Here is a 15,852-nt window from a genome sequence, read left to right as displayed (position 1 = left end):
GAGGAAGAGCATTCCAAGAATGGCAGCCAGCCTGGACCACAGCATGGGAGGGGAGGTGGACTGCCACCTATGGGAACAACTAGCTGGCCAGAATCACTGCAGAGTAGAGTGAATGGATGGGAGTAACGTGTGATGAGTCTGGAAACAGAAGAAGGAACCAGATCGTGAAGGGCTTTAAATGCTGACAAAGAGGACTTTGTCATTGAGCTTTTTGAATTGGGAATTGACATGGTCAGACTCATGCTTTAGGAATATTGAGTAATTTGAGGCAAGGATGCCCAGTAGGAGACTCGTAATAGTCCAAGTGAACTGTGTGAGGGTCTGAACTAGGCAGGGGCGTGAGGGGTGGGCACTGTGCTTTGATTGTCCAAAAGGGATGGATGGGAACAAAGAACAAGTTCTCTTCCCAACTTCCCCGGTTCTGTTGAGAGGAGCATCAGCCCCCCAGATCCATGCCATTGGCTCTCTCTTTGGCTCTTCACTCCCTCATCCCACTGTGAGATTTAAAATGGTTGAGGCCTTAAACTGTAGTGAGTTAAAATGGTGGAAGATATAAATTGTGATAGATATAAGAGAGGGTGAGTAAATTTGACCACAGAAATATGTTTCACTACAGTGTCTTGGTTTTTAAATCAAATATAAGGTGGTCACCAGGGAAATATTCCCAATTATTCAAATATCCAAGTCAATTGGGTTTTATAGAGATTTTAATTAACACTACAATGAGTAATCAAAGAAAGAAAGAGAGAGTAAGAAAGGAATAAGTATGAAGGGCCTCAAGCCAATATGGTCTAGACCTGAGTCTTAAAAGAGAAATCAGTCAGTTTTTTAACACTCACCACAAGTTCTGACTAAACAAGGATACTAGTGACACCAGGCCAGTGTCCTTCCTCAAAGAGTCTTCCAGCCAGAGATTGTTTCAAAGGGCCTCTCTCAAGAGCCTCCAGAGCTCCTACCCCAGAGGGACAGAGCCCCTCAGAGGAGCTCCTCAAGGAGCTCTCCTTCAGAATGAGAATCAGAAATCCAGATCTTTTGCTCTTCTCTGAGCTCTTATTTTTAAGGGCAAAATTTCCTGTCACCTTCCCTAAGTCCTTACATCTACCAATCACTGTAGATGTTTCTAAAGGACCACCTATTCTTAGTCCACACCTAAGAAGGTGTGGATTTTTGAGTAATTCACACCAGGAAAGCGCTGAGTAAGTTTTCCAGTTCTTTGTTCCTTGTAAATTCACAAGTTGCTTGACCTTTATAGGTACTTAGCTTAAGAAAAGTATGGGTTTAAGTACTTTTAATTGTTCAGAAAAGAGTTTACAACTTTATCTTCCCCTAGGGCAGACCCAAGTAGGTAAAGTAGAATTCTCACATTCCTGCTTTAAGTAGAGTTCACTGCCCAAATGGGGAATGGCCTTAATCCAATCTTATAAAGTAGGGTCTGGGAAATTTTAAGGTTTACACCACACATATAGTCAGTTATCAAATCTTTTCAGTTCTACATCCGCAGCATCCCTCAAGTTTGTCTCCTTCTCTCTACTCACTCTCATCAACACGTTTGTCCACCATCTTCCTCAGCCTCTCCTGGACTCGTGTAGGAGCTTCCTAATGGATCTCTTCACCCATGGTCTCTCCTAAAGTCTTCTCTGGTCAGTAAGCTCTGGGGTCTCCCTCTTGCCCTAAAAATGCCAGTAGAAGTTTCTCTGCTTGGCATTTAAAGGTCTTCACCTCCTTTTCTAGCCTTGTTAGCTTCTTGCTGGTCTTTACACTTGACTCCCCCCCCCCCCCCCCCGCCTCTGCATCTCTGCACAGGCTTCCATGTCTGCAACATGTTCTCTTCTTGCCTCTCCTCTGTCTCTTAGAATCCCTCCTTTTCTTCAGAACTCAGCTTTGTGAAGCCTTTCTCGGTCCTGTGAGGTTCTAGTGCACTTCTGGCTCCACATGGCCTTGTATTTGTCTTGGCGGTATATGGCCTCCGCCCCAATACGCTAGAAAGTCCTTGGTGCCAGGGATTCTTATCTCTTTGCCTTTGGGTCCCCAGTGGCTAGCACAGTGTCTCAGGCATAGCAGTCTCTTAATAATCGCTTATTGGTTAATCAACAAGACTTGGCATACAGAGGATGAGTGAGAGTAAAGAGCTGAGGATGATTCTGATGTTGTAAACCTGGATGACTGTAAGAATGGTGGGATGGTGGGCTTCTGGGGTCTCTGTCCCCGGGGAGACTGAGGCCAAGGCTCAAGCTCCTGTAGGAACAGAGCTAATGAGGCAGCTTCACTGTCTGTCACCAATAAGGTAAACGCCCTGAAAGAGGTGCCACCAGGCTGCCTAAGGAGGCTGAAATGGGCCGGGCCAGACAAGGAACAGGTCAAAGCTCCTGTGCCAGTCAGCAGTGGGTTCAGAGCCATGCATTTCCTGAGGAGGTAGGGAATCCTGAAAAAAAAAAGTGACACCCTTAATGGAAACAAGAAAGGTGAAGGGAAGGGCTTCAAGGGAAAGAATGAATTCTGCTTTTACATTTTGAGCTTGCGGTACCTCTGAGATGTGCATTTGAGAATGTCTAATAGGTAGTTGGTGATGTAGGACTGAAGCTCAGAAGAGAGTTGGGCTGGATATGTAGATCTGGAAATGAGGTGCAGAGAGAGCATTGAACCCATGGGAGGTAATGAGCTCACCATGAGAAATGATGGAGAGAGAAGGGAAGAGGGCCCAAAACAGAACCTTGGAGGAAGCACCCCCCCACCCCAATGAGGGAGAGGGATGTGGAGGAAGGTTCAGTAAAGGATGCCAAGCAGGGAGGGCTAACGGGCCAGGGAAGAACCAGGAGGATCTGCAGACGAGCATCTTCAGGAGGGCAGGGTACTCTACAACAGCAGATGCAGCAAAGGGAGTCACTGAGGTCAAAGGCCTTGCCCACAGTTGGCAGTTAATAAATGTGGGTTGAATTGAGTAGCAGTTAGGGATGAGGGAGCAAGGGTCCATGTGTCCCAGGGCAGGGCTCATTAGAGTTTAATGTTCATCTCTTGCCTTTAGCTCTTAGGAACCAGGCAGCTTTAATAGATATTTTGGATGATATCATTTAGTGTATATAGTATAGTGTATTGTATATAGTGTAGCATAATATGGTTTAGTGGGGTTATACTAAAGAATACTTATAAGAATGTCTTGGTCCTTTGAACGATGTGACTGAGGCACATAGACCAAGCTCAGGGCTGGTGCCTTCTTTGATGCCCACATTACAAGTCGGGTCTGTAGTGAGAGCAGCTGTTAAAGACTGGTCATGGGGCTTTCCCATGACGTCCCAGTGAGACCTTATGAATCAGGAGTAACAGACCAGAATACACACACTCCTGTTATCCAGACAAAGAGAATTTGATCAGCAGAAACAAAGCTTGGAGCCAACTTGACTTCCTCCTCTCCTCTCCTCTCCTCTCCTCTCCTCTCCTCTCCTCTCCTCTCCTCTCCTCTCCTCTCCTCTCCTCTCCTCTCCTCTCCTCTCCTCTCCTCTCCTCTCCTCTCCTCTCCTCTCCTCTCCTCTCCTCTCCTCTCCCCTCCCCTCCCCTCCTCTTTTCTCTCCTCTCTCCTCTTTTCTCTTCTCTTCTCTCCTCTCTCCTCTTTTCTCTTCTCTTCTCTTCTCTTCTCTTCTCTTCTCTTCTCTTCTCTTCTCTTCTCTTCTCTTCTCTTCTCTTCTCTTCTCTTCTCTTCTCTAGGCTGGTCTGCTGAGTGCTTTCAGGAATGGGGTGCTTTTATTCGATTAGCTGTTCCCAGCATGCTTATGGTGTGTATCGAATGGTGGACCTTTGAAGTTGGAACATTTCTCACAGGTCAGTCAACAATCCCAAATAGGCCTCTGTAAGCAGCTAAGCAAATCAATGTGTCTCTGAAGCCTTAAAGAAATAGAAATGCTGTCTCTACTTTCCTTCTACCTTGAGTTAGATTTTCACAAGGGTCTAATTTGTGTTTCCATTTGGCCTTAGAACTAACTGATTTTTTAGTCCATTTGGGTTTTGGTGCTCCTTGATAGCTTCCATAAAAGCATTTGGTGCCGTGGTAGATCGGACTTTAAGGTGACCCAGAACACTGGGTTGACTCTTTTTTTTTTTGATCTGAGTTTGTTCACAACCTATATTTATTCAGCCCTCTTTAGGTATTGGCTAGGAGTGTGTAGCTGTGTTCTTTCACATGAAGAAAACGGCCAACTGTAGGAGAGGTAGAGAATGAGATTCATTTCTGGAGCTGGAAAAGTCTTGTCTCCATTGGACACTTCTGCAGCCTTTAAGAAGATGTGCATGGATTCTCATACCTGTTTCCTGGCTTCTAGGAAAGGGCAAAAGGAAGAAGATGACCTTGGCCAAGCTTTACTCAACACCCGATTGCTTTTGGCCTTATGTTTCTTACTTTAGTGTAGGCCATGCCCAGTAGGTGATGAAAGATGGTAAACAATGTTTTATCTAAGAACTACTCTCTTTAGAGGAGTATGTGAAGCCTCAGATAGGCACCTGCCCTTCAACGCCAGGATGACCACATGCCATTGGCTTTGTATTTCTGACAGTTAAGGAATCTGTGTCTTCCTCAGTTTCTGAATTAAGATAATCCTTCTCTCTGCAAAGATAATATTTATTTCAATTAACCAGAAACAATGTGATTATGTCCATTTTTTTTTTTTAGGAATGATTAGTATAACAACGCTTGGAGCCCAGGCTATCATTTATGAACTGTCCTCTGTGGCCTACATGGTAAGACTTCAGGGTCGGGGATCAGTCTCTACCTCATTCAGGGCTGGGAGTTTCCCTCAGTTGGGTTTGTGCTTTGTGATGACACTACCTCTTGATGATGTCCATGGGATATGCCAGCAGCAAAGTCCCACCTTGTACTATGACCATTTTATAGTGAAGGAGAAGCATCTGAGGTGGTGTATGTGTTAGGAAGTTGTTGTTTTTACTTAAAACAAAATTATTCTTTGCTTAAACACTGCCCCAGATGAGCACTTGCAAGTACACAGCAAGACCCAAACGTGGATTGCATATTCAATCATGAGTCTCCATTTCAGATTAGTTACTATTTTTAAAAGTATTATCATTCCCCATGTTACTTTCACAAATGTCCCTTTGGTTTCTCCTTTTGTCTGAACTTCCTCTTTCTTTGTTTGTCAGTGTTTAGAGATGTTTCCATGTCCCCCTCCCTTTTTTTTTAATCATTGTTGCTAACCTCTCTCACCAAACCCATACTCCATTCCCCTAGTTAATTAGAAGGTGAAGAGTGGAGGGGTGGTAGTGGGGGTAAGAAACCTTGTAACAAATAGAGGGTAGCAAAACATCACACCCTGGCCATATCCAAAAATGCATTCCTGTCTCCGTAGCTTGAGTCCATCGTCTCTCTCCCAAGAGATGGTACTAGTTGTCATCACATCTTTTGGAGAGATTGGCTGATCTTTCCTTTGATCAGAGTTCTTAAATATTTCAACACTTGGCTGTTTTATACAATGTTGTGATTAGTATTTACATCATTCTCCTGATTCTGCTCTCTTCATTCTGTATCAATTTGTACTTACCAGGATTCTCTGAAGTCATCTGTTTTTTTTTTTAAACTCTCACCTTCCATCTTAGAATCCATACTGGGTATTGGTTCTAAGGCAGAAGAGTGGTAAGGGCTAGGCAATAGGAGTTAAGTGACTTGCCCAGGGTCACACAGCTTGGAAGTATCTGAGGCCTGATTTGAACCCAGGACCTCTTGTCTCTGGGCCTGACTCAATCCACTGAGCCACCCAGCTGCTGATGTCATCTTTCATAATTTCTTGTAGCACAATAGTATTCCATTATATTCCTACACCATAATTTACTTGTTTCCCAATCAATGGGCAATCCTTTAGTTTCTATCTCCCTTTTTATTCCTCTCTTCAAGATTAGGGAAATTTGTTTTATTTGCCGCTGTTCCCTCTGTGGTGTTATTCTTCCTCTTACACCTTCCCCTATCTCCATTGTTTCCTTGTTGTGTTGATGTATTTAATTCTATACCAAACTCTGTGTGTCCGGACTTCATGTGATACCTGCTTTTCCCCATCCCTTTCTCCATATTTGTATGATTTTCTTTTTATACCCCTCAAATATGAGACCATTAAATTCCACCATCTTCCTTCTTTCTACACTTTAAATTTACCCCCTAGCACCTCTGTTTTTCATATTTAATGTCCTTCATACACTTTAAAGAGATTAAAATTATGGAAAAACCTGTGTTTTTTCTCCCCTATTAGATTGTTGGCACTGCATCATAGTACAGCCCCTTCCAATTATTCAAATACATTTACTCTTTTGGGTGTCTCTTGATTCTTGTACTTGCATTTTAGTGTAGGTACCTATTCAGCTCTTTTTCATAAGAAATGCTTGAAAGCCCTCTGTTCCTTTAAAGGTTCATTTCTTTCCCCTTTAGGACTCATACTAAGCTTAGTAGGTGGTTATTCTTGGTTTCAAGTCCATGTCTTTTGCCTTTTGGAATATTATATTCCAAGCTCTCCTCTCATTTACTGAAAGTTGCTTGGTCTTGTGGTATCCTTATTGTGGGTCATTGTACTTGAACCTTTGAAATAAGTATAGTCAAGCAAAACACATTGGCACATTAGTCATGCCCAAAATATATGCCTTATTTTGTCCCTCTACTCCTTCCATTGCTATCATAAGGTAAAAAAAGCTTGGCTGTGAGTCGTCTAATATCATAATTATTTTTGCATGGGGCATCATTCTGATGTCTTGAAGAATTATGCTGTTACGTATAAATCATTTTTATATACCCCAGATTTTTGCTTTTCCTTTTTTTTGGTACCCAGATATACAGTTCAAGTACCAAGCAACAACCACTCAGTTCACTGAATGAAAATAATGAGAATAACACTTATATTAGTGCTTTGCACATGTGGTCCAGTTTGTCCTCAGAACAACACTGTGAGCCTGGGCTCCTCTTTTTTTATAGATGAAGAAGTGAGTGAGGCAGAATCAGTGACTTCCCCATGGCCAGATGGCTCCCAAGTGGGGAAGTTGGGAATCTCAATTCGAAGTCTAATGCTGTTTCCACTGTACGACGCTGCTGGTTACTTGGTGTTATAGAGGCAAAGCAAATGGATGCCTGAGTTCGCTTGTTTGCTCCTTAAATGATGGTGTCACCATTTTCTCTTCTCACTCTACACAGAGTCTTTCTTCTTACTCAGGCCAAAAAAGAAAAGTGTTCATTTGACTCCTGCTGCCATTGATTGCTGAATTGAAAGAACATGGGTTATTTAGTTTGGAGAGAGAAATCTCTTCAGATTTCAAAAAATCTTATCTTTTGTTTTTACGTATCACATTCATTTCCAGATATATCATTTCCCCCCTCTTCTATCCAGCGAGCCATTCTTCAAAACAAATAATAGACGGGGAGGGAATATGGACAGTTGCAAAGAAGAGAGCAAGGTCTCTTTGGTGCCAAGCCACATTCACATCTGGGGTGTGTGTGTGTGTGTTTCCTTCCATTGTCATTGTCTTGGTCCTCATTTCTGTTGTTTTCTTGGTTGCTCTGAATCAGTTCATTTAGACTTTTCCCTGTTTCTCTGTATTCATCAAACACATCATTTCCTATAACAGTCTGGTATTCCTTTACATTCATGGTCCATGGTTTTATTTTTTGTTTTTGTTTTAAATCCTTATTTTCTATCTTACTGTCAGTTCTAAGTCAAAAGGGCAAGAGCTATGCAAAGGGAATAAAAAGTGACTTGCCCAGGGTCACCCAGTTAGGAAGCGCTTGAGGCCACATTTGAACCTAGGTCCTCTCAACTCCATGCCTGCCTCTCTGCCCACTGTGCTACCAAGCTGCTCTGTAGTTTCTTTAGCCAAAGGAGGGCATCAACTTTGTTTCTAAGATTTTGTTGCCACAAAGAAGTGCTGCTGTAAATATTTTAGCATCTCTGGGGCTTCTCTCCATGTCAATGGTCGACTTCTTAAACATGTTATAAAAGAGACTGGTTAAGGCTTAAAACAGAAGTGATGAGCCATAAACCAGTGGCCTCCACTGGTGCCATTGCTCTGCCATTACCACCATGTCTATCAGTCTTCTGGCTCCTCCTTATGGCCTGGGAGCTAACCAAGAGCCTCTAAGAGCAGGGCTTCCTACTCTCTTCTGCAGGCTTCCATGATGTGCACAGCTAGACCTAGGAGGGATTGAGGCTCATCTACCTCCAAGCCTCTTCCCATCTACACTTCTTCAGCTGGATTCTGGATGCTCTTTCCTTCTTTGAGAGTCTGCCCAGAGTATTCAGATACCCTAACAGTGACAACTCTTCCCCCTCACCCCATCCCCATCTGTCTAAAGGTCAAATGGTTGTCTGCTATGACTCAAGCCCTTACCAATTGTAACCCCTCAGTTTTAGAGTTCCAAGCATCCCAGTTCTAACTAAACACGTAATAATCGGATGAGCTTTTGCAGAGAAAAGATTTACTTCAAAGCTATAACAAAAACAAATAGGTATAATTCTTTTACACCAATACTTAAGGGCATAATTCCTCCCACACATATATTGTATCAGTCTCTTGGGAAAGGAGATGGATTAGGTCCCTGTTGCAAGGAAATGAGATCTTCACCTTCTTGAAGCCCCCAGAAGATATTATGAGGCTAGCCCAGTCTGGTGGTCTAAAAAAATAGTCCAAAGAGGCTGTTCTTACCCACATGGTAAGAAAACAGAATTTCTTGCCATTTTCCTACATGAGTACATACCTCCATACATCTAATCTGGGTTACAACTAAGTGAATGATGGATTCGATGATCTAATTCAGGATTAGAAGGTGCTGCTCCCTCCCTTGTCCATACTGAATGACTGTTCCATGTCCCCACCTCCCAAATTACCTTTTTAAAAAATTTAATATATCTTATACAGACTTGTATTTACTATAAAGTAAAGGGGTTGCACTAGCCAGCCTGAAGGTTTCTTCCAGCTTTAACCTTTGATCCGCTATTATTTAACTGTTGGAGCTGCCTTTTACTTCGGAGTATTTTTTATTTCATTTTAGGGTTTTGGTAATGTATGAGTTTGCTCTTAAAATAATGACCAATATGGAAATGTGTTTTGCATGGTAATAAAAAAATGGGGGAAAAATCCAGTTCACTGAGACAAATTCACCCTATCAGATTTTAGGAGTCAGAAGTTGATCTGGGTTGAAATCTAAGATCTTGACTTACTACAACCTAACATTCAGTAAGTGACACTGTTTCTTTAGGCCTCTGTTTCCTAAACTACAAGATAAAGGGGGTAGGCACAAATGATCTCAAAGTTATCCCTAAGTTCAAAAGTCCACAATTAAATTTGTACACTGTATTATGATCGGACATTTTTTGACAATAAAAAGGGAAAAATCAGGGCACCTTCAGTCCTTGATCCCTGATTTTTATCCTTTAGCTCTGCCTCTTTCTCTGTTTCCATTTTGTTAACCTGTACTGCCCCCAGGGACCATGACATACACACCAAAAAGGACTCCAAGGTCCCTCAGGTCCTTCCAACTCCGGATCCACGAATCCATTCCTCTTGCCCACTTCTTGGTTTTCATCACTACAACCAACTTTGGGTAAATTTGGGCATTGGGGGATTATGCATTACCCAGGCCCTGATCACCCCAGGAGGACTTCCAGAGCTAAATGGGACTCTGTGGTTTGTCTGTGAGTCAGAGAACATGCTGATGGCCTACATGGGCTAGTGATGAGGCATCATCAGATAGTAAGTCCTAGATAGGATACTGTGACAAGGCAGAGTAAGGGGTCCTTTCTGTAGAACTCCCACCTTACCCAGACTCCATGAGTGGAAGTCAAACAGATCCAGTCAGCCGAAGGGGAAAAGCACAGAGAAACCAAAATTTTCATGTTATTTCTGCCCTTTTATGCTATGCCCAGATATGATCTCTATGCTGAAATTGGCTTAATTTGGGACACGCCTTTTGTTTTGATGATTGCTTGGTCTTTTGATTTTTAGGTGCCATTTGGCCTTGGTGTAGCTGCCAGTTTCCGTGTGGGTAATGCCCTCGGGGCAGGAAACGTTGATCAGGCGAAGCAGTCATCTGTCATTGCACTGCTATGTGCAGGTGGGTACCCCTTCTGCCTGGCATGTGTCCAGCCTGGAGTGAATGTGCTACTGTCTCTCCAATTACTGGAGTGAGTCTGAAATGGATTTTGACTGTCGGCCTTTCCGTAAGGAACTGAATCTTTCATAAAACCGAATACTCAACTGTAATTTACTTTTCATCTCTGGAATGTCTCTAATTTGTCTGATGCAATAAGATCACAGAAATAATTAGCACTGTTTTCTTCATATCAGATTTCAAGTCATTAGATTTATTACTGCTAAAATCATACAATGAGTCATATCATGGGGGTGAACTTTGACTTACTGGGTCACACATCCTGAAAGGCTTCTCCTGCGCTCTTCTTGGACTGTGTCCTCTGAATATCACTAGTTTTAATGTTTTCAACAATCTGGAGATGCTAATTTATTCATTCACCTAGCATCATTGAGCACCAACTATGGATGGGTCATGTGTTGCACGAATATTATGAAAGCACTGAATGCCCATGGATTCTGAGCCCTCTGACTGTCTCTATCCAATTCCTTTGTCCATCAGCTTCTCCTGGTGGTTATGGAATTAGTCCTTTCAATAAGCTTCCTTGTTTTGAACAGATGAGAAGGAAACCGACAAAGATGTAGATAAAGACATGGAAGATATGGGAGGGATGCCACATGTATTTTATAACTGACTCATGTAAAAATTAAATTTATAATCTCTAATAATAAAAATATTATATTTTATGATTTGTGATTTATATAAATATCATTAGAAGTCAAGGAATAAAGAGGATTCAAAATAAAAACCACGTGCCCATGGCTGATTGGTCCATTTAAAATCCCCACACTTAGCTTATCACTAAACTTGCTGCATCATTGCAAAGGAAGAGAGTGTGGGAGGCATTACTGCCAGTTAAATACCAAAAATGTGGTCTAGCCAATGTGGAGACCCAGGAGAGATTATAGGGAATTCTGGGAAATACCAAAGACTTCTGGGGAATGAAGTCTAGGGTTCAAAATTTCCATTTATACACTCAGGTTCCAGAAAGGAATTCCAAGTTTTTGAATCATGGGTTGGGACCAATAATCTAAAACCAGACAGGAGTAAATCTTCAGACCTACTTTTATGGCTTTTAGGGGGAAAAGAATTTTACTCACAAAATTATATATAGTTGCCATCTTCCCTTGATTCAGTGAGTTCTTCATATTTATATTTTGTTATGTATTTTTGGAAACAGTATCTTTTAGTCTCTGCTTTGTTGTTGATAAGGGCCAACTGGCTGTCAGTTGAAGCTGAGCTGGTTTGAGCTTATGCTCAAATGTAACTACTTTTGGCGTACACAGTGAACTGCTCAGAGACAGATTTAGGAAAAAACCCTTATATTTAATAGGTTTAAAAAGGTTCAAAGGAGAAATAAAAGGTTTAAGAGGAAAGGTCCCTAATTCTAAGGGGCACTAACTTATACCCACTCCCAACTCAAGGCTTCTCATGAAGACCGCTTCTGTCTAGGAATTCCCAGACCTGCTCTGTCTCCTTATCTCTATCTAAACCCAATTTCTACCTATATAAACCTATTTCTAATCTCTATCTATCTATCTGTCTGTCTGTCTGTCTATCTATCTCTCTGTCTATCTACCTATCTATCTGTCTGTCTGCCTATCTATCTATCTATCTATCTATCTATCTATCTATCTACCTACCTATCTCTCTCTCTCTATATATATATATGTGTGTGTGTGTGTGTGTGTGTGTGTGTGTGTGTGTGTGTATATACATATATATATATGAATATCTATTTGCATTGAAGAACATCTCCTCTTTTGGTGCCAAGTGGCCAGTGTATTTCATCTTCAGATCTCTGGACTCATGACTTCTCATTGCATTGATTAGAGTTCTGAAGTCTTTCTTTTTTTCTCTTTCTTTGTTGCTATCATTGTTCTCTTGGTTCTGCTTCTTCACTCTGTATCAGTTCATAGAGTTCTTCCAAGTTTTCTCTGAAACAATCCATTTCTTGTCATTTCTGATGGCACTCTACAATTCTATTACATTCATCGCCCTTCATGTATTTAGGTCTTCCTCAACAGAGGGCCAGAGGTGACTGTGCGAGCTATCTCAATACCCAAAGGGCCATCATAGTAAAGCGATGTCACTCCACAGATCAGAATAAAGACCAGGAAAGGAACAAGCAGATTTTGCCTCATGACTAGATGACTCTCTGACAGTGAATGGGCTGCCAAGAAAAGTAATAGATTTCATTTCTCGAGTAGCAGGCAGAGGCCAAAGTGTCATCTCTCCATCACCAGGGTTATGAGAAAGGGCAGACCTTCTGGTCTTAAATGTCTGTTCACATTAATACCCCGTGAATCAGCTCTTGGAACTGTAAGATTGCTCCTATGATCATATCCCCAAACCTTGTTATAGAGCTCTGTCGAGGCTTTCATACTCTAAAAATTCTGATGTTTTGTCTTTCCCAGGAATTTGTGCCATTGTGGTAGTCATCATATTTGCAGCTCTGAAGAATGTGGTGGCATATGTGTTTACCAGTGATAAGTATGTAAATCCTAGGAGAATATCTTCAGTTTTATGGACCAAGTCTTGGTTTCTTGAGGATGGGGGTCATCTACATCAGAGATGTCAAACTCAAGGCCAGGGGCTCCTGAGGGCAGCCCAAACTAGATTCAGATGTCATTGGGAAATGTTGAACAAAATAAATAAGATTACAATACAACATAATGTTCATTTGTGGTTTTCTAAGTCAGTATGTGGCCTGCAGGGATCCGTTTCTCTATGAGTTTGGTACCACTGATCTACATGAAAACACTTCCCCAAAAAAGCAATTCAGCCAAAAACTTGGGGGGTCCAGACTGTTTCACATGTGGGTAAGCCTAGATTTCTCTACTCTTACTTGCCTGGCTTTAATAGTGCCTACTAAGTAAAACAATCCTCTTGGAAATAAATCCCCAAAGTCCTTGGAACTCTCCTAGTATTATTGTTCCTGGCACACAACAAGGGTTTACAGAGTTAGATGCATGTGCCAGACATAGCTTGGTGGCCAAATTTATTGCTTTTAATGATAAGGCTATCTTTCATTTGGTTGATTTTCAAATTTTATCTTTTTTATTAATGTTTTTTGTTTTCTATCACATTTCCCTTCTTTCCCTCTCCCTGCCCCCAGTCATTTCTTGTAACAAACTGAGAGGAAAATAAAAACCAATTGAGCAAAACTAACCAACCCAATGATCATAAATAGCAATGTGTGCTCAGTTCCACACCCATAGTTTCCCACCTCTTCATGGAAGGAAGGGAGGCTCATTTCTTTTTTTTTTTTAAACCCTTACCTTCCGTGTTGGAGTCAATATTGTGTATTGGTTCCAAGGCAGAAGAGTGGTAAGAGTTAGGTAATGGGGGTGAAGTGACTTGCCCAGGGTCACACATCTAGGAAATCTCTGAGGTCAGATTTGAACCTAGGACCACTCATCTATGGGCCTGACACTCAATCCACTGAGCTACCCAGCTACCCCCCAGAGGCTCATTTCTTATCTCTTCTCTAGGGCCAAGCTCAGGTACAGAATCCTCCTCCATTTTTTTTCTTTCAGTCTATGCTGGTATAATTAGTGATTCCATTTCAAATCACACTTAAAGGGCTTCTGGGTACTTGAGTGTTTGATTTCTACAACTACCTTGTGAGGCAGGAATGAGTATTATTATGTCCACTTGACAGATGAAGAAACTGAGGCTCCAGGAGATGATATTTGTCATTTTCTGTGAAAATTAACACTAGCCTAAGTCCCTTTCTTTGGTACTTCAAGATAAATTCTGGATTTTGAAAGAGAGAAAGGCTTAAGATGAAAATTAATTCACAACGCAGTTTCTTACCCTACCCTCTGATTAAATTAAAAATGCAGATAAAGCCTGTTGTTTATCAGTTAACAAATGACTTATGGCAGTGGGATAAAGGAAAGATAGTGGTTAAAAATGCTGCCATCCTAACATTCTCCAGACTCCTTTTGCCCAGTCAGATTGGAGCGCTTCAGTGGGAGGGGTTTTGGAAAGGGATGTCACTAAGAACATAAATTGGAGTCCTGAGTGGAAGAAAGGGCTTTGGGGCCAGGAGGTTTTCAGCCCGGTTCTCAGAGGAGGCTTGCTAAGTGTTAAGATTAAAATACTCTGGAGACTGTATATTAATTTATAATTATTTCTTTAGTACAAAGCAGGTCAGAGAAAGAAAAGGCACATAGGTTGCATAGCTAAGCCCAGCTTGCAGCTCAGCCCATGTCCTCATTCATTCCCATTGTTTGACTGTGTCCCTCAGGAAGAGAGAACCCTGCTTCCCCCAATCCATAACTTATACCCCTGGTGATGTCACTTTTTCTGGGTCTCCCTGGTTGGACAGACTTGACCTCAGTCCAAATCACAGGCCAGACTTCCGGAAGCCAAGAGTTATGTGGGACAAGAGACAAGTGTCTTCCGGGGGCCAGGGAACCACTAGGCATCCTCCTTATATAGACAAGCCTCAGCCCTTGTTCTTAACCCAAAAAGTGAAGGGTGAGATGGAAATAGATTTTCAAAACTTTCCTTTTAAAAAAGAAAGAGGGATACAGATTTATGTTAAATTCTCACATAGGGGACAGACCAGCCCCATGTGGTGAGAGACCGTTTTCTTTCTCTGGCCCACATTTTATTATTTAATAATTATAAATTCAGATACGACCTCCAGAGAATTTTCATCTTAACAGTGGGCCAAGCCAGAAAGCAGATGGAAAGGCTTCCACTTAATTGTCCCCAATTTTCAATAGTAAGCCAATATTTTTCATTGTCTTACAGAAAAAAAAAAGTGATCACTGTGTTGAGGACAGACTGCCATGGCGGTCTTTTTGCTAGCAGTCCATGCTCTTTAAAAAGCCCTGAAAATTGTTTTATCAGAATAGATAGAGACTGACACGAATGGTCATGACGTAGCTCTGGGCAGACCTAGTCCCAGGCTGCTGACTGCTTTGTCTTCCTCCAACAGAGACATCATCACCATGGTGAATCAGATGATGCCCGTATTTATCCCCTTCCTCCTGTTCGATGCAATGGCAGTGAGTATTTGGCCCCTGGCTCCATAGCTGATGGGCAGTGCTTGCCAAAGAGTTTCATGCTTGTTATTATTTAGTTCTATGGTCTTCGTGAACCTGGAGGGCTAACCACAGCAGCACCCTAGAAAACCTTGACCAAAAGGTATCCCAAGAACCATTAAAGGTCTCTCCCGCCTCTCATCTCTCAGGAAGGGCAGGGATTTGCTCCAGCCCTCCCAACAGGCCCAAATAAGAGCCCATCTCCTGACTCCCAGTCAAGAAGTCACCAAGGGACACTGAGGGCAAGGTGGAGCTTCCTTTCCTTTATGGTTGTGTGTTTTAAACACTCGTTTTAGCCATCGGAAGTTCCACAACATTACGTTACTTTGTTATTTTTGCCAACTTTAATTTGTAAACCAAACCACTTTGAGGCACCACTAGATCTAATTAATGTTGTCTTTCTTACTTGTTCTATAAGGGTCCCTAATCATAGACTCATAAGATCTGAGGCTCAAAAGATCTTCTTGATATACATGAGGAAGTTGAGGTCCCCAGAGGTTAAGTAACTTATGTGGTCACTTCCTAAAGCTCAGGTCTCAGGGACAAAGTTACCTCAACCACATTAGAAAAGATCAAATTTCTTTTCTTTTTTTTTTTTTAAGTTTATTTAATTAATTAATTTAGAATATTTTTCCATGGTTCCATGAATCATGTTCTTTTCCTCCCCTCCTCCAA

General features: G+C 41.8%; 1 protein-coding gene across 2 annotated transcripts in view; it reads left to right on the top strand.

Moving 5' to 3' along the window:
- The window catches only part of LOC100020228 (multidrug and toxin extrusion protein 2-like), a 50,411-nt gene that overhangs the window by 20,021 nt on the left and 14,538 nt on the right, over positions 1–15,852 (top strand). For both annotated transcript variants that reach the window (XM_007485795.2, XM_016429309.2), the window contains 5 exons: positions 3,700–3,813; positions 4,658–4,725; positions 9,973–10,081; positions 12,535–12,610; positions 15,072–15,141. In XM_007485795.2, coding sequence (XP_007485857.1) covers positions 3,700–3,813; positions 4,658–4,725; positions 9,973–10,081; positions 12,535–12,610; positions 15,072–15,141 — 437 coding nt within the window. The remainder of the gene's footprint in view (positions 1–3,699; positions 3,814–4,657; positions 4,726–9,972; positions 10,082–12,534; positions 12,611–15,071; positions 15,142–15,852) is intronic.

Source organism: Monodelphis domestica, chromosome 2, assembly GCF_027887165.1.
Source record: "Monodelphis domestica isolate mMonDom1 chromosome 2, mMonDom1.pri, whole genome shotgun sequence".
Classification (NCBI taxonomy): domain Eukaryota; kingdom Metazoa; phylum Chordata; class Mammalia; order Didelphimorphia; family Didelphidae; genus Monodelphis; species Monodelphis domestica.
This window is presented reverse-complemented; position numbering and strand designations above follow the sequence as displayed.